The 18,125-nt window shown below is 39.9% G+C and overlaps 2 protein-coding genes across 11 annotated transcripts in view; one reads left to right on the forward strand and one right to left on the reverse strand.

Annotated features, from left to right (window-relative positions):
- Positions 1-1,700: 1,700 nt before the first annotated feature.
- On the forward strand, positions 1,701-7,289 carry LOC134142335 (anterior gradient protein 3-like). The gene is made up of 7 exons (XM_062579282.1): positions 1,701-1,842; positions 2,757-2,820; positions 3,601-3,653; positions 4,605-4,681; positions 5,247-5,310; positions 5,884-5,967; positions 7,240-7,289. The coding sequence occupies exons 1-7, from the start codon at positions 1,701-1,703 to the stop codon at positions 7,287-7,289; spliced, it is 534 nt and encodes a 177-aa protein (XP_062435266.1).
- A 3,813-nt stretch (positions 7,290-11,102) lies between these two features.
- The window catches only part of USP40 (ubiquitin specific peptidase 40), a 39,137-nt gene continuing 32,114 nt past the window's right edge, over positions 11,103-18,125 (reverse strand). For 8 of the 10 annotated variants that reach the window (XM_062578722.1, XM_062578723.1, XM_062578729.1 and 5 more), the window contains 6 exons: positions 16,925-17,043; positions 16,488-16,553; positions 16,031-16,241; positions 15,163-15,258; positions 14,176-14,270; positions 11,103-13,731 (listed from right to left, as the gene is read on the reverse strand). In XM_062578722.1, coding sequence (XP_062434706.1) covers positions 13,623-13,731; positions 14,176-14,270; positions 15,163-15,258; positions 16,031-16,241; positions 16,488-16,553; positions 16,925-17,043 — 696 coding nt within the window. In that variant the 3' untranslated portion in view covers positions 11,103-13,622. Of the gene's footprint in view, positions 13,732-14,175; positions 14,271-15,162; positions 15,259-16,030; positions 16,242-16,487; positions 16,554-16,924; positions 17,044-18,066; positions 18,108-18,125 lie in introns of those variants that run through there. The other 2 variants (XM_062578732.1, XM_062578730.1) reach the window with 2 other exon arrangements.

The raw sequence follows: 18,125 nt of genomic DNA on the forward strand, positions 1-18,125 counted from the left end.
TGGGAAGGCATGGTGTTTCACGTCCTTAAAATTTATGACAGGTGTAGACCATCTCTTTAGGCAGTGATATCCTTACATGGATTTTTTACTATGTTACTGTTCCCTGTTAACTATGACATGGTTCAGTTCATACCAGGGTGTTTCTGTTTACGTCTGATTACTTGTTTTCTCTAGCAGTCTTTTTTTTCTTACAGAAATACTTGTGGTAAACCTCTTCTAAGAGCACTGTGTTCTGCACCTGCTTGGTGTGAAGTGGTGTTGAGAGAGGTGTGTGCATCTTCTCTGTATCTCTCACAGTTCAGTTCTGGGAGACTTCACTATACCAAGGAAGCTAGATGATTTAGACAGTTAACCTTTCCACCACAACTGAATCCTACGCATTCAAAGATGCATAAACATAGGATAATGAAAAAAAAGAAAAGGGTGATCCCATTACTCCTTTTTCTCTTTTAAGGCACCTCTGAGAAGTTTTGAATAACATACGCTGCCTGTTTGAAGTGGCAGAAATGGTGCTAATTTTGTCTGTCTGAGGACATGAGAAACAGCACAAACATTTCAAATTCATTTAAGCTGAACTGAGGTACTGGGAGACCCACGGTACACCTCCAACGAGTTAGGTATGTTTAAGTGTCATCTGAACACTGTAGGAATGCTTTCATAAATCAATATACCTTGATTAAAAACATGCATATTACTGGGCTTTCTTTTTAAAAAACAAACAAACAAACAAACAAACAAAAACTTTTGTTAAAAAAAAAAAGAAAAAGAAAAAAAAGAAAAAAAGAAAAACCTTGTTGTGCACCCTGCACCTTGCCAGGAGCAGGATATCCTGGAATTTCAGCTGACGCCCATCCTCTGCTATTGTGCAAATACACAGGTATAAAGAGACCTTACCTTATTTGGGCCACAGTGAAGACACTGCAACAAGGACATTCACATTGAGACATCAGCAGAAGCTGCCAGGTAAGAGATCCATTCCAAGTGAATGGTTCTTTATGGAACTGTCTCCTCTCTGAGGAAGTCAGGGCATTTCTTTCCTACTAGTTTGCCCATTCTTTGTGGCTGGGCTTTTGCCTGGTGTCGCAGCTGGCTATTACACCCTTGAATAGCAGCCAAGCAAAGGAGGACTGCTTGGCCAAAACAACTCACAAACATAGAGATTACTGTGATAAAAAGAGGCTAGTGATGGGATAGCTGGTACCTGCTGCCCCATAACCTACATTTTCCAAGTCACTTGACAGACTCTAGGTGTGTTCAGGCCTCTAGATAGAAATGGCCAGATTTGCATTGCTTCTCTGTGACTGTATCCTCCATGAAAATTTACTAGAGCTCTGGGTGATCAGTGCTTGATTGAAAATATAGGCCACTTTGTAGTGGACTGAGTAGTTTATCTGTATGTTCTCAGGTGAGCAGTAGGAAACATGCAAACGAATGCTGGAATTCAACCACAAGAAAAACTGCAGAGGTGTTTTTTTACTATAGGCATCTGGTTTTCTTGATGAGGTTCAAGTAGCTGGAAGAATACTCAGAATTGCTTCAGTGTCTCCTTAAGTTTTTGCTATGACACCTTGAAGTCAGCCAGTTTTAACAGGGAGATGAATATTTCCTGGGCCTTTCTTCTCCCAGTGCTTTAGGGTATCTGTCAAGCTCTACCTGCTTGAGTTGATCCTTTCCTCTCTCAGTTCTTGTCAGCCAGAAATATGCCCTCCTTTCCATTACTGTTCTCCATCCTTCTCTGCAATGGCCTAATGGTGGCTACACAGAGAAAGGTCCAGGAGCTCCCCGATGAAGAGGAGGAGAAAAGCCCTGCACAGATACGGACCCCACAAACTCTCTCTCGAGGTAAATGTCTGAGCGCAGAGGCTGGGAGATCTCCCTTCGTTCACATACAGAAGCCCAAACTTATCTTAAGTAAGTGCCATTTGCACCACAGCCAAGAGCACTGGTGCATTCAGCAGGGGAGAGGGACTCACACCCTGTACTTGGGAACAGGTATAGATGCTTTGCTCCAAACCTGGGTTGGGGAGGCAGCCAAGAGGCAGACTATCCCACGGGCTGCTGCTTAGTTCTTCAGGTGCCAGTCTGGAGGCAGCCACACCAGCAGCCACTAGCCCTACCCAGGCACACTGAGTGAACAGGCATCTGTAGTCACAGAGCCAGCTCAACATTTCTGCTGTCCTCTTTCTTGCCAGCATTGTGGGTCAGGCACAGGCAGCAAGCATGTCCTCCTCCTCCCTGGGATTTTCAGTGGGTGCTACCAGGCATGGGCAGGGTGCTGTATCCCTTGGATGGGGCTCAAGACTCATGTCCAAGCTTCACTTCAGACAGGGATTGTTCTATGTTTTCCCAGCATCAAATAAGATCCAGGCACCTCACACCAAAAATATGCCCACTTCCCTACCCTACCCAGCCCTCAACCTGTTGAGCAATCCCTTACTGCAAGAAGCCATATCAGTTCAAACAGCAAGCCTGGTTTGGCTCTTTGGAAGAGCTGAATGAGTTTAGGGAGGAACTGTGGGCCCCAATCTTTGGGTGGTTGGAAATACCTGTCCATAATCCTTATCAACCACCTGGGCCATAAGAAGGATGGATTTTCATGCCCCTTCCCTATCATCTATTTCCTGGTATCCCAAAACCATCCAGAAGCCCTGAATATCCTGAGAGAAGGCAACTAATTTATGCTATCCAAGTGCTACTCAGCAGAGAATCTTCATCCATATTGAGGAAAAAAAAATAACTAAAGCTGCTCTGAACAGGCTGGGGAGATGACATTGAGTGGGTGCAGATGTATGAAGAAGGTTTAGCAAGATCAAGACAAAGGTAATCTTCAGTTCTTGTTGTGCTAGCGCATATGTTTAAGTGTGTGCGTAGCTGTGTTCATGCACAGACCTAAGAAAGCTATGAGCTGATCATGTAAAGTACAGAAGGCTCTAACATGATGCTTGGACTCTGAACTATATTTTGTAAGCAGTGCTCACCTGTATTGTGCAGAGCCTAAGCAAACGAGGCTGAACAAGATTTTGGAGGGAGTTCACCTATATAAAGGTGCTCACCAGCATCTTCTAGAATTGAGTCTGACATACCTCTCCAAATCCTTTCTTACTTGCTGCCCTGGTTGAAATTTTTAGCAGTGATTTTAAGAGCCTCTAGTACTCACAAGCCATGAAGAATACCTGATAGCTATAGGAACTTATTTCCTTCCATGTTGGTTTCCACAGCCATAACAAATACAGGGGGAAAGGCCTGCAGGCAAAGACCTCCAAAGATTCAGGGCAAGCAGTACCATGGTTCACCTTCAGTCCCTCAGATGCACATGAGCCAAGTCAGCTGGGTACAGCTCCACTCCTGAGACGGGCTGAGGCTGGAGCTCAGAACACACGGTCATTTCTAATGTCCTTGCAGTGCCTCCAGTAGGTGTCACCTTCTCAGTGATCCACTCCTCTTTATACAGCTGTGTCTGCACCTCCCTTATAGCCAGATTGCTATTGCTCCTTGCAGTATAAATATATCTGAGAGCATCACAGTGGTTTAATTCTCTGCGGGTGCTATCTGTAAAAGGTCTGACTTGTTTTCTTCTCCTTTTCTGCAATGTTGTTTCAGCAAGAAGCCACTGAAGGTTATTCATCATCTGGAAGAATGTCCTTACAGCCAAGGTGAGCAAAGCAAATCTTTCCAAATGATCTGGATGATCAAACTCTCCCTGTCAGCACTCATTGCCTACAGAGCAGTTGGTGTGAAATCTTCCCAGAACGCGCTGGAAAAGGTGGAGACACAGTAATTCCACTGGGGACTCTTGAGAAAAGTTGGAGAATAAAAGTTGTAAAACTCTTCTGGGCAGTAACATGCTCAGGGTCAAAACTTCCCTGGCTAAGACACATTGCTAAGAATGATAGCATTCTTTTAAACCATGACTTTCACCATACAGGCATTCTGAAAGCAGGGAGAGTCACACACTGAAAATTACCATTTTAGTCTCATGTTCTCAGAGACTGCAATGTTGCATTAGCTATGTATTTTCATCTACAGGCAAAAGTCTTGAAGTGCTATAGTTTACTGCACTGGAAAGTGCAAATGATCTTCTGGCCTGCAAAAGCACCTGCAACCATCTATTTTATATAGTGGAGAACCTTTCTGCTTACTGTTATGAGGCTTCCTGCTGAGCATGTCAAGCTACTTGCAGTCACTTAATAACCTAGGGGGTTATCAAGAAAGAAAGTTAAGTTTGTCAGGGAAGTCTGGCTCCAGTATTTCTTATTCAACTTAAGGTTTTTTTTTCCCAACTGCATAAATTGTGCAGATGACTCCTGTGCAGGGCCATAAGCTGCTAAATAAAGTCAAGCTATGCCATGTGCGTCCTCTCATTGGGAAGGGACCATCTCAGTACACCAGCATTTCAGTTTCTCTAAACATCTTTTGCATTTTCTTTTACTATAGCTACGACCTCCAACTTTTGTGTGATATGCACTTGTCAATAAGTTTTGTTCGTTACATCCTGGTGGATTTAGTATCAATAAAAGATGCTGCAAAACCATGAAAAGCAGTGACGCCAACTTCCCTTCCCCCTCCCCCATAGACATCAAAAAACTTACTTCTCTTTCTTTTAGCTTTAAAGAAGGCTTTTGCTTCTAGCTCAGAGATTCAGCAGATGGCTCAGGAGGATTTCATCATGCTTAATCTGGTAGTAAGTTTGAATTTAAAATATTTATCTAAATGTTTACTGGGGAGTGGAACAAACCATCTTAAAATCATAAATGGATTAACTTTGGACAGCTTTAAAGTTGTATTCAATATATATATATACTTTTTAACTTTCCTAGGGAATATACAACAGCATTTGCAAAACATCCAGCACAGTTACTCCTTTGAAGTAGGGCAGGCAGACACTTCCTTACACAGATATATACACCCATACATATTGGTAAGGGTATACAATTTTGCCTTCTCCAACCACAAGCAATGTGAAACAACCACAAGGAAAAAAAAAATCAGTCATCAGGCTGTCAGAGTTGTACATCCAGGGTATTCCCTCTCCTAAGCTTCTTGCATGGGCCAACTTGGACAAAAGAGAAGAGCTTGGCATATTTGAGCAGACCAGAACTGTGAGTTGTTGGGAGAGGAGGTAGATGAGATGTGAAGCAAGGTAAGCTTGGCTGATTTACTAAGGCAAGCTCAGCTGATTCAGTCCATTTCTAGCACTCTGAGTGCTTTTACAGATACCCATCACTAAGAGCCTAACTCTCCAACAGCATTCCAGTAGCGACAATAACATGGCGCCTGATGGCCACTACGTCCCTTGGATCCTCTTTGTCGGTAAGTCTCTGGGGCTGGGACAATAATCAGAACAAAACAGCCAGTTAACGGCATTTTTTTTTCTGTACAGTCCCCATTGAATCCTCCGTGCTCCAAGTAACAGCTCATATTCTTTTGAGCACTAGTACTGTAGGAATAACTAAGACTTTCAAAAGGGAAACTTTAATTGGAAATAGCCAAACTAGGCCTCGTACTCTAAGCACGTGCTCAAACGACTGATAAACACTTCACTCAAGGACAGAGAAAAGGCCCCACGTGAACCACAACCGACAACTACACAAAAGGCAAATCCACCAAACTGTTGAGTATTGCCAGGACAAAAGCCATTTCTCTTGAGCCACCTCATCAAGCTTGTGCATAAAGAATCTTCTTGTGGTGGGTCTCAGAAGTAGACTTCCTTCATTAAAACACAGCTCCTTAGAGTCTTGTGCTTCAAAATGCATCTTTGCAGCCACGAAAGGACCAAACACCATTTTCAAACCTTTTTCTTTTCTTCTCACAAAGTTAACTACATCTTCCCTACCCTACAAACCCTGTATCGATAATATTTTGGCTTTTTTTTCATCTCTCAAGATCCTTCTATGACAGTTCGAGCTGATATAACTGGCAAATATGGGAACAGGATGTACACCTATGAGCCACAAGATATTTCAACCTGTGAGTAAAATGAGTACTGAAGTGGTCCTTTTTAAGCCATCTCAAGTTTATACAAAACAAATATGGGTAAAGGAATAAGGCACAGGAGAATCTTTAGAAATGCCATATCTGTTTCTGTCGTAAAGTCTGCTCGCAGCACTTATTTCACAGATATGAATGAAGTTAATTTAATGCAAGTCCTCTCTAGAATAAAAAAAACACTGCCAAATATTTCTGAAAAATGGAGCTGTGAACTACAGCAAGGGTTGTCCTCAGTGTCTGAATCCTGAGGACTGTCAGGAAGCTGGTGGTGTTCCCAAACGCAGTGCAAGTTTGGCCCCCAAACCCTCAAACTGCTTCTGTTCAAGGCATTTGCAGACTTTCATGTATTGCTGTTCTGTTTCATAATCCAGAACAACTGAACCTCAGAAGTGGTTTCCAGCTGTAATACTTATAGGCCTAAGGGGTAAATATAAAAGTTTAAAAAATGAGCAGTCCATGAATACTGTAATAAATTCCTAAGGGTTGGTGCCTCTGCTTTCCCCTCTCTTGGCTTCCCACTTTCAAGACTTGTAATTTTCTGGGGCCTTGAACCCCAGACCATAGTAAATTGGAATGAGCCAGATTCAAAAGCCGTAGGGCAACCAAGAAAGAAGAATGTAAACCCATTTCCATAGACAAGCAGAGAACAATACTGCTATTAAGGCTCACAATCTTTCTCCTCTAGCTCTTGCACTCCAGCAGTACACAGAGGGCATTTTCAGACTTTTATCTGACATGCAAACAAAGCTTTGAACCCCATGGACAGCTGCAAAGATGACAAAAACCAGCTTCCATTGCATACCTGATAACACGATGCCATCCATAAACTCTATCAGATGAACCGGCATATTCTAATGGCAGAAACTCTCTCTGGAGCACTGGTTAAAACGTATTATATACACTTCTGCCACTACCAGAAGTTAACAAAATAGTCTAACAGGAAAATATATATACATACATACACATAAACACACACATATACACATTTTTTCCTAAACCAGTAGCTTGATATTTCCTAGATGCTAATTCCAATCAAGCCCTGTTGCTGAGACAAAAGTCAAAACTACCTTTTATAATTGAAAGATGATTTTAAACACTTTCTAGAAGTCAAGCTATCCAGAGCAGCCTGAATTTCTGACCTCAGCAGGTGTGGCTACAACATCTATGCTATGCGTTAGGCAGTATATGCCAAAAAATACCTTTTTTTCTTTTTTTGGGGAGGGGAGTGTAATGCCAGCGCTTTCTCTGCAGTGATCGAAAACATGAGACAAGTAAAGTCACTTCTCCACACAGAACTCTGAATGGTGGGTACCTCCAATCTGCATGCACGGAGACTGAAGTGCTGAGAAACCCAGCAAAACCCAAGGCAGCATTTTTTTGTACGTTCCCCCAGCTACCCTTTCAGAAAAGCCACCTTCAGGAGAATTTGGTGCAGTCCACATGCAATCGATACATGGAGCGATGCACTACCTGCCTGCTCATTTTTTAAGTAGCAGTTTATCTTAATGACTTTAGGATTACCACTGATGTACTGGAACTTTCCTTGCTCATGTTGACAAACTCTTTACCCCAGTAAGCCTAATTTTGAAAAGGATCAAATACAGCAGCTCCATTATAGGGCTCAATACTCACATTATAAATACATTTTAAGTTTGTGTTGTGCCTAAGCTAGAGTGTACTTGTTGCAGTCAATTTTCTACATCGTAACTCTTTTTTCCTCTAAGCCATAGATCTTTTAATTCTGGATTATCTTCTCCTTCCCACAAGCAAACAGAAGGAGCTAACAACCTAGCAATTGAGCATAGCTCTTGATTTGCTTTCAAATTATTTCTGTGAAGAAACCAGAAGAATTAAGAATGGATCAGTTTGGTTTGTGACATTTCATTACAAACCACAGTATTTAGTATTTCTTTAATTGGGCATGGTTATCATATCCTTATTTTACCTTTTCTGTCACCTAGTTTTTATTTGTTTTTCCCCCTCCCCTTTTCAACACATAAATCTGTATTAAATATTTGAAAATGTAATTTGTAGAGTCAGAAACAAAACCATGCAATAATATAAATTAAGACACACAGGTTTGGGGTTCCAGGTTTTGTATTTTTATTGCTTTGTGAATGCTTATTAGTATGTATTTCCGAAACTTCTTTTGTTTTTGTTAAAAGCTTTTGCTCTGTAGTCCAGACAACAAAAATAAAGCAGCAGCCTCTTTCCTTTCCAAATTTTTCATATAATTTTGTGTGCATAGCCATAATCAGCAAATTGATAATCTGCAGGATTGAACAAATCCTGTTTATTGCTATCAGCCTTTTAACAAATTTCATTTCCCTGCCAGCCATGCAAACTTAAGTCTGTGATCTGAAAATCAAGGATTCATAAGTCAGCACCAATAAACTCCGTCTAGGGAATCTTTTAATAGCTCTGCTGACCAAAGGAAAAAAAATATTCTCTGGCTGTAGTCTACAACTACAGCTGTATTGTTTCTATGGTAATAAGTCTAACACTAGTAAACTTAACCTTCTGTTAAGGAACCCAAACAGACATCAGTTGAGCAGAAACCACTGTTTTGGCCATACTGAGCTTGTCATGCAAAAAAATCAGAACCTGTTCCTGTGCTAAGCATCCAGTGGAGACAAAACAAAACACAAACCAGCGGCAGAAGGGGGGTTAAACTCCACAGTATAATTCACAGAAGTCACCCAGAAGCTGTTTTATAACCACAGGCTGCTAAATATAAATGCACCTGCTTCCTGAATTCTCTTGTTTATTTATTTATTATTTATTTATTTATTTACTTTAAGGGCAGCAATAGTGCATAAGCCATAGGAAGCTTGTAGCAAAGTGCAGCACTGACCAGTGAGGATGGCCAGCAGCAAGGGGACACAAATACAGCAGCAGAAGCACACCATAATCTCTTCAGCTTCTGCACCGCAGCTGCACAAAGGATTAAGTGCATCCAGAAACAAGCCATGATACCCTGCAGCCACTAGGAAAAAGGGAATTGAAGAGCAATTTGAAGACCTGCAGCTGATAGAGCTGGCAACATGGTAGCCCCTGGAACACAACAAATGAGGGGAATTGCAGACAGGGCAAATAAAGAGAGGAACCAGTAGTAGGGGGGAAAAAGCAACCACAGGTTTATATAGCAGAGCTAGTAACAGATAAATTAGTTCAGAGCAGAGGTGGGAGCAGCTGAGAAAGGCCCACAACACACTGAGTGCCAACAGGGTATTTGTGGTGGCCTGGAGGTGAGGATTCCCGTGGTACCAGCATGGGAACGATGCTGCCCAGTGGGGACAGCCAGGAGGAACCTCCAAGCCAAGCCAGGAATGGCTGTCCAAGGTTTGCACATTACAGCAGAATAAAGGTGCGCAGGAAGTGAAAAATGGTTAACCAGCCAGAACAAGTTAACTGTTGCTTACTCCAGTAAAATCTGTCAGCAAGCAAGCATGTATGGTGGCCTAAGGCCAGTTCCCCCCATCTCCCTCTTTTGTCTTTTAAGATAATTCTCTCTGATGATTAGAAGTTTTCAGCAAAAGTGGGTGTTTGACCATTACTGATCACAGTCTAAATACAACCCACTGCAATCAAATTCTGGGGTACATTTAAAGTTCATAGCAAAGCTTTAAAATGGAAAAGACTTGTGAAACAGGAAACTGACGCTGTTTCTTCTAGCAAGACGCCCATAACCCAGTAACCTATTTTTCGAGATACTCTAAGAAAATACAGTGCCCTTATTAAGCACTCTACTTTATGGATCACAACAGGTACAGAAGCCGTGGTACTTGCAAACTCCATTCAGTATAGACAGTTGATCAGGCTCCAGTGCCTGGCTACAGCAGAGCTCTTGGCATGGATCTTCATCATCACCATCATCGTATCTTTTGCACATAACGGCACACAGAGCCATGCTGCCTGATTCACCAAGGTTGGCAAAGAGGGTCAAATCAGATGACAATAAGCTTTAGTTTTTAGCTTTCTAGCCACTGAAGCAAGGGCTTAGAGCTCACATGCTTACTTCTCTAAGCTTGCTTGCAAACTCAGCTTGGCATTGTTTATTCTGAAGTTGTAGTGTCCCAGCTATGGCAAAAGCTGGAGATTAACTTGCCTGTAACTGAAAAGCTAAGCAGAAATGTTGGCAGCTTCCAAAAACCACAGCTAACCACACTGGAGGGCACTAGCAGCAAGCCCTGCTCTTGCAGCAGTCTTGCTTTGCTCTCATAGCCTCCGTAGTGCCGTGGTTAGCCACAGCTTTGGAGAAGCTGCACAAGCGGTTAGCAAGTCTCACAATCAAGCTGTTTCTCTGGAATACAGCCCACCTTCTTCTGTCATCAGTTCACCTGTCCCAGGCACGTCACCCTATATTACCTTGGGCTCTCTTTCTGCTTGGGGTTTATACTTGCAAAATGCTTCAAAATACAAGCTACCCATAGAGTATTCTCAAAGGAGCATTCAACAGAGGATAGCTTAGTTCTCCAAACTAGCCGCTTCCTTCAGCTCCCTAATCACTTAAGCAAACTGGAATGAATTTTGAAGGGAGAAAAAAAAAAAAAAAAAAAAAAAAAAGAAGAAGAAGAAGTAGTAGTCTTTCTCCTAATGAGATTCCCAGAGTTGAACATAAGGCACCAAATGCTATTTTAGAAGAACTCTACCAGGATCAGGCACAGGTAACAAGCTAACAGCTTATTCTTCAGAAATCTTGTTTCTTATTCTACACAGATCCACAGTCATCTAGAAGAATTAGGCCGTTTCTCTTGAAAAACAGACGAGATTAATATGGTTGTGTGCACACATACAATAACTGGGAGCTAGAATTACGGGCAGTAAACTCAAGATCACGCTTCTCGAAAAAAGGGGAAAGTGTAAGACAAGAAAAAAATCACTTCAGCTCGCATCAAAATCCCGATCCTCCTACTGAACTTCAGTCTCTAGGATGACAGCGCAAGCCCAGCCAGGTCTGGGGAACTTTTCACACAGATCAGGATGCAGTCCTAGGAACAGGTATGCAAAATAAATAAGTAAATAAATAATCGAGTCTGTGCCCTGTCCAGTGTTAGAAAATAATCTATCCCATTCCCAATCAAGATATGTCAGACATATAGAGACTAATCAAATAGACATATATAAATGACTCTTTATTTGTGAAGTACATTTGAAAAATAAAGAAGAAAGTTCTTCTATGCCTTGGAATATAATCAGGATAAACTGTGGAATCACAAAGACTCCATTTTAAAAAGATGTTCCCTCTCCCCCCATTTTTAACAAACTCTTTCATTGTGGAATGGTCCACAATAATTCTAAAAAATATTCATTTTGAGCCAACATTAGAAATAATTCAATATTGGTTCAGTGCAGGCACTACTACATTACACTTCAACAAGGCACATACTAAAATCCCCATTTTAGTGCTTGTATTCTGTATTTAAATTTCTCCAAATTTCATGTTTTCAGGAAGAGACCAGAGATTAAAACATAGGCAAGGGAAAAAGTCAAGCTCAGTACAGCTGTCCAGAATGGGATTTGAGGAGCTAAAGTGACAGCAAAGTAAGTGCAATGTAATGGAATAATTTGCAAATGCAAAGATTCCTTGTTTACCTTGGTAATCAGCATGTGCAATAATTTCTGTAAGCCTGTGGCTCACAAAAACTCCTATTAAAATGGAAGGAGGCTATGCAAAGTAACTCAGAGGGGGAAAAATGGCTCAATCAAAAAAAAAAAAAAAAAAAATCTATCCATAAAACTAGGACTGAATTATTCAAGTAAAACCTAAAACCAAAAAAGTTGGAAATGATAACACCGTCTTATTGGCTGAATCAGCAAATTGTTGAATTTTAAAAATATGTGAAATAATTACTGTTCATAGGCTTCAAGATAAGGTGATGCTCTGACGGGTTTTTTTTTGTTCCCTCAGAACTGAGGGTTTTGTTTCGAAGCTGTCCAAAACAACAGAATATTGTTAAACTGTAAAAATTATATCAGAGGATCTTCCCACATCAGCCAAAACTTTAGTAACCTGCTGTATTGGCATGTTTACAACAGAAACCTCTATGCATACATGAAATCATTTACTGTAGTCCTCAAGAGTTGCACTTATTTTGTTCACTCATTATTACAGTTTTAATTAAAAGGTACTTCAGCCTATGTTTCAAAAGCTGTATTTGAACATTACCTTACTCATTTCAAAAGATATTTGCCAGCCATTTGTACAGTTCAGCACGGCTTTGTAGTATGTTTGATAACAGACTTAATTTATGCAGGTTTCCAGTGAGAAAAGCAAACACGTTTACATGCCATCAGCACTCTACTGCTACACAGAACAGCTTATGTGTTATCTTCTTCCTTTCCTTTTTCACCCTATCATTGAAAAAAGGCTTAAAGTCTAACTATAAGCAAATAACTCCATTAAGAGTTTTCGTTATTTTGTCAGTACTACTTATACTCAAAGAAAATTATGAACCTGATGGGAAATTAAGTTATGGCTAATCGCATACAGTAGAGAAATACTATTTAAGTGTTGTAAATATTTGCACTGTTTGAATAAAGGCAACAGAAACATCAACATTTAGTAAACCCTGATTCCCAGCCTCAGTAACAAAATATGGCCTCTCATCAGATACTTACATGTTGGATCTCTAGATTGAGAACACCCTACAACCATTCAGTAAACATTTTACTTAATACACAAGAACTTTTGATACTCATTTCAGCTGGTATTCAAGGACATACGTCGTCCCTTCTATTATGGGGACTGTAAATCACCATCAAGATAAGCATTTTCTTGCTCTTTCTCAAATGACTCAAAGGATACTAAAACAGCCAAACAAATGTGAAGGAAAATCCTCTGAATAAGAGCACGAAAAATAAATACAAGCCTTTTTCCTTAATAAAATAAAACCCCCCAATACCATCAGATCTGCCTTTTTTTTTTTTTTTTTTTTTTGCCTTTTTTGTTTGTTAACAAAGCTTGTGGACAACAAAATAGCAATAGCAACTTTGAAATTCAAGGCTACCACACTGTTGTTTCATCTCAGAAAATTACGGGTCTTCAGGTTTTAGAAGCTCAACAAATTTTCAACTTGCTCCTCTCTGGAGTCTATTTAGCATGCTTTGTCCAGATTTCCACATTTCTCTCATGTGTGAAATCTGATTCAAGCTACTACTGACTTAGATTTATATATCAGATAGAAAAATCAAATTCTACTATTACTAGTATTTTCAGTGATGAGAGATGGTACAGTAATTTCTAAAAAACAGGGTTTATGACTGCATTAAAAACTCTAGCAAACTCTGTAGTGATGGTGCAAGATGCCAGTTCTTCTGATAAAAAAAAAAACACTTAAAGTGATTACAAAACAGTCACTGAAAGGTTACACAATATATTAATCAGTTTTCCCATGGATAAAGTGCATTATACCTAGCCTGAGAGTATCACGTGGATAAAGGGATGCTAAAGCACTTCACCAAGAGATACTAAAAGAAAACCAGAGTCATCCTAAATCCCATATTCAGTCTGTCTCGGTGATTCTTGAAGACACTTCAGGGAAGTCCATCCCTCTCGCTGGTCCAGTTGAGGTACTCCATTCCAATTTAGTATATCGGCAGTATGGTCTGGTGAAGAAATCATTTGCCTGGTGCTATCTGAAAACTCCAACATTGATTGAAAGAGCCACTTCTGGTTTACGGTGCTTAACATTCACCTTTTCCTCAGAAAGAATGTAGTTCTGTAAACGTTCAGCTTGTCGGCTATTAAAAGAAAGAAAGATAGAAAGAAGGATGCCTAATTTGGGGTTTAGCCTAAGCACCAACAGTGGCATACGCCAGTTGGATTAGAACTTGATTTCCATTTAGGTGTACGAACAACTTTGCAAGCTCTCTCTCACATCCTATATAAGGTCTGCACAGACAAAGAATTCATTTTTCATCTCCAGAGACAGAGCTAAACTGAGTGTGTTGCAAGGAAAAAGCTGAGGTTCAGTGTAGGAACATAGCACTTAAAACAGGAAATTTTTAATTGCTTTTAATTAACTTGAGCGCTTCTTTTAGTGCTGTGTTTTAGTGCTACTGCGATTGTGTGCTCTAAGAACATCCCATTATCACTATGCTAAAGAGATATCCAAGTAAAAAGTTAGTGTGAAAAGCAGCAAAAGACACCTTGAATATTTCAACAGAAAAGTAAATACTCAATACCTTTTCTTTTTTTCTAAAGCAAGCTGCCTTTGCTTCTCTTTTCCAACATCATCTCTTACTGTGCTGAAGTCCTTTGTGTCATCAAGGAGAAGGTTCTGTTGTCAAAAGGGATTGAGTGTATTAATATATTATTTTCATCTGCCAAAAAAATGTGCCTCATATGTAGCTCAGTTTAAACAACTCATTGTCAGAGCATTTTTTCTAATTAGTTTTAAAACAATTAAATTCAGGTAACTACATGCAAAATAAAAAAGTAAAAAAACAAAAAAAACCCTTGCAGCTCTTTAGTTTCTGTAATTAGCAATGAACTGTATTTAACAACGAACTGGCATCAGAGATATTGCTCAATAGCTTAATTCATCAGACTAGGACACTGGACTTCCCCTGTATTGCTTTAAAACCCAGAGAGGATGTTCTTTCAGAAGTCTCATAAATCAGCCTGACTGACAATTCAGAGCTCAATATGATGCTGGGTAATCTTTTTTTTTATTTATTTTCATTTATTTAAACAGATCTGTAATATTTCTATGAAAAATGCTATGATTTAAATTTAGAATATTTTAAACGAAAAATGTCCTTGGATTTCATTTTAATTTGGAAAAAATAGTTCATAGAACAAGGGCAAGAAAAATCCACAGTTTCCTCCAGATAGCATTTGAGCATAGACCAACAACTGATTTTGCACTGGCTAAGGGAGAGTTGCACAGGAGCCTCTAAGTATCGCCCTCTAGTGTCTGCAGCAGGATGTAAGGGTGAAAGCATGACATTTCCATCAGGCTAGTTAAGAACAGGAGAAAAGGGACAAAAAGCATCAGCAGCAACAAATTTCCCCTGTCCATAGGATGTGTTGTCCAGATCCACATATCAGCACTTTCATACAGGTGTAACAAGATGCAGAAAAACAAGGAAGAAATGAAGACACTGCAAGTGGTGTGTGCGTGTGTGGGGGGTGCTTCAACCTAATCCAATAAAGTAAAACACATTTACCTTCACTCCAATGATGTCTCCATCTTTCAGGTGATAAGGTGCTGACTGTAAACTCTCCTGTTTTTTCTTCCGTTTCCTCTTTGAAATCTGTTGAGTCTGATAAAAATCAAAGCAGAAGACATATATAGCAGATTTCAAAAAGTTACTTAAATGGATATTTGCTGACAATTCTTTCTAAATCTGTAGGTCCCCAGTAGCTATTCTTCCATATTAAAGGCTTATTGTAAAGAAAATTAAATAGCTACTTTTGTCAGCAGCTGCAGCTTATTTAAGGAAAACAAAAAACACTTACCTGTCTCTTTCCCTTCCAGCTTGCTATGTTAACCATAGTAAATGACACTTCATGACTTGTTAACAGTGACCCTTGACCACAGAAACTATAGTGAAGAGAAATGCTTTCATTTTGTGCTACCTCTGCAAATCTCCAGTATTTCTGTTATCTAACTTCCATAGCTATAGAGAAATTCAATGAAACTACACATTTGCAAAGCAAATGATTCCACATTCATGACCTGCAACTAACTTTTCAATTATTAGACTCAGAAGAGACAGGATGCAGGAGTGGTGTGTTCTCTGCTAACCATAACTGCTCTCTTCCCCAGAAGATTTCCACCTGGTTAACTTGGCAGAACTGCAAGATCTGCTAATTGAAGAAGTGATGAAACACCTATTGTTTTTATTACGATTTCAAAAAGACCTAAGCAGATCCCTGAGGAAGTAAACCACCTCCACCCACTTTCCAAATTCACTCCACAGTTTGCAGGAAAATAAGGCTCTGCACTCAAATATATATACTCAAAGACTGCAGCACAAACCAACACACACTTTTCTCAAAACAGCTGTTGGACTCTGTCATTCCAGATCTTACCCAGCTAGATATCGGCAGCCACTCAAATTTTTCAGGAAAGTATTTGGCTATTTCAATTTTATCTACAGGGAGACAATAATGAGAAGCAACTCTTTGCCTCAGTGCCCAGGTAGTGCATTCCTTGGAGATATCCCAGACCAAATCTGTGGAGCAGTAGTAGTCCCTCTGCCCTGGTATGCCCATCTGTACTCGAAGCAACAGTTCATGAGGGCTGCCATGAGGAAGAGAAAGACAGACAGTTTTTGCGAATCATCCTTTCAGAATCCCAAATCACTACTCCTCCCCACCCTACCCTTCAATTTTAAAGCAAGGTTCTACCAGCAAAAAATGAAAGCTCCAAAGTATTCTTGCACAAACTACTGATATCTGTAATCCTAACAGGAACTATTTAAGTTAAAAGCTGCTAGCTTAAGTCTCAAACATGCACCAATAAGTATCAAGTATCTTGAGGATTTACCCCAAATTCTCTTCTTTTTGCAGAGGTTCTATGCAGATTTCCACTCTGGATCCCAGCTTATATTCACTGATAACAAAACAAAGATTATACGCATATATTTTCAGTCATATATTCTAAATTCAGTTATCTGCAAAACCAAAGTAAGAAAAAATTGGAACCAAAATTGAAACTCAGGAAGGTATATAAATTGCATTCAAACCATTTAAAATAAAGCTTAGCAGAATAAGCATGACATGATTTGTTTATGCTCCCACCTCTCCCTTTCACAGCACTTGAGTTACAACAGGTGCTTAACTTATAAAAATTGAAACAAGCAGAAAAGAGCTTTCTGTTGACATTTGACTGAACTGATTTTTCTCTCTCCACCAATCCATTTCACAATCCAGTAAACCATCAGTCTGTTGCTAAGTTACTTTAGCGTTCAATAAGAAACCTACTTGAGTTGCTGTTTGTTGTTTCGTAAAAGCTTGCCTAGGCGCTTACTTTCCACTGTCCAGGCTCTGAGAAATGCAGGTAGTGGAACAATCTGCTCCTGGCAACACGGCAAAGTCATGGCCTGAAAAACCAAACATCTCTTCAATAATTTCAGCAGCCAGTCTTCTTGGAGAGATGAAAAAAATTCCTTGACTGCTTCTCAGTGCAATATTAAAACAATTTAGAAATATGGCAGGATATTTAGACTTATCCCGCACCAACGGTTGCTTGCAACTTACAGATGGAGGCTATGATGGAAAGATTCTTTTCTCAACCTCAAAGCAAGTTGGACTTCACTCCCTCCCAGCATTTCTCAATTAACGCAGGTCTCTTACAAAGTCGTGATTTTTTTTTTCAACCAGAATTTTTATAACTGGAAGAATGAGACTAACAAAATCATTACCATAATCTCTAGTCAAGTGCTGAGCAAGCTCCTTCCTGCCTTTAACCAAACAATATTATTTCCACACTAAGATACATTTCCATGTTCGTAAGATGCAAATGTCACAGTATTTCACAGCAGCAGTTTGGCCGAGACTGAGAAACAGACATCCACCCAAAACAGCAAGTGTTGGTATGGGTCAGAATCGGAAGATTGCAGTTTAATTAGAACAATCAACTAGCTAAACAGTGGAAGAGCTTTACAAAAGAGTTGTTTGGTAGTTGGCTGTTTTTGTGTTGTTGTTGTTTTGTTTTTTTGTAAGCTTAATAAATCATATTTTTCTTACTAAAAAGCATTAAAAGGTACCTTAGTTTCTGGCCAAGGAAACTAAGCCACACTTTCGCAAATGACAGATACGACCATCTCTGCATCTAAAGCAATTCTTCATTCATTATGTTCAACATATGAAAACACACAAAAAAACTAATATAGGAATGATGTGGAAATAGCAAGTGGCTCTTTAGGAAGTGCTTGTATGGGTGCATTCCTCTCATTAATCATTTTTACATTGTGAAATAAAAATACGGCTGTAACCCTAAGTTTCAGATGAAGTGCAACAAGGCTTTTGCAGCTGGGAACACGTGACAGGTAGAATGGCAACTGCAGGGAACATACTAAGGAAATAATCTGAGCTACATGCTCAAATTGCCTCTTGATACTTACCACTGAACATGGCATATAAGCAAATGCCATATCAGAACATACTGGAGACAAGGGAAAAG

The sequence above is a fragment of the Rhea pennata genome, chromosome 6 (assembly GCF_028389875.1).
Source record: "Rhea pennata isolate bPtePen1 chromosome 6, bPtePen1.pri, whole genome shotgun sequence".
Lineage (NCBI taxonomy): Eukaryota > Metazoa > Chordata > Aves > Rheiformes > Rheidae > Rhea > Rhea pennata.

What these genes read in the sequence shown, in the direction of transcription:
- LOC134142335 (XM_062579282.1), top strand. Translation starts at nt 1,701, where the DNA reads ATGCCCTCCTTTCCATTACTGTTCTCCATCCTTCTCTGCAATGGCCTA. An exon ending in TTAGCAAGATCAAGACAAAG is followed by an intron (nt 2,821 to 3,600) that starts GTAATCTTCAGT and finishes ATGTTGTTTCAG; the next exon opens with CAAGAAGCCACTGAAGGTTA. An exon ending in AGAATGTCCTTACAGCCAAG is followed by an intron (nt 3,654 to 4,604) that starts GTGAGCAAAGCA and finishes TCTTTCTTTTAG; the next exon opens with CTTTAAAGAAGGCTTTTGCT.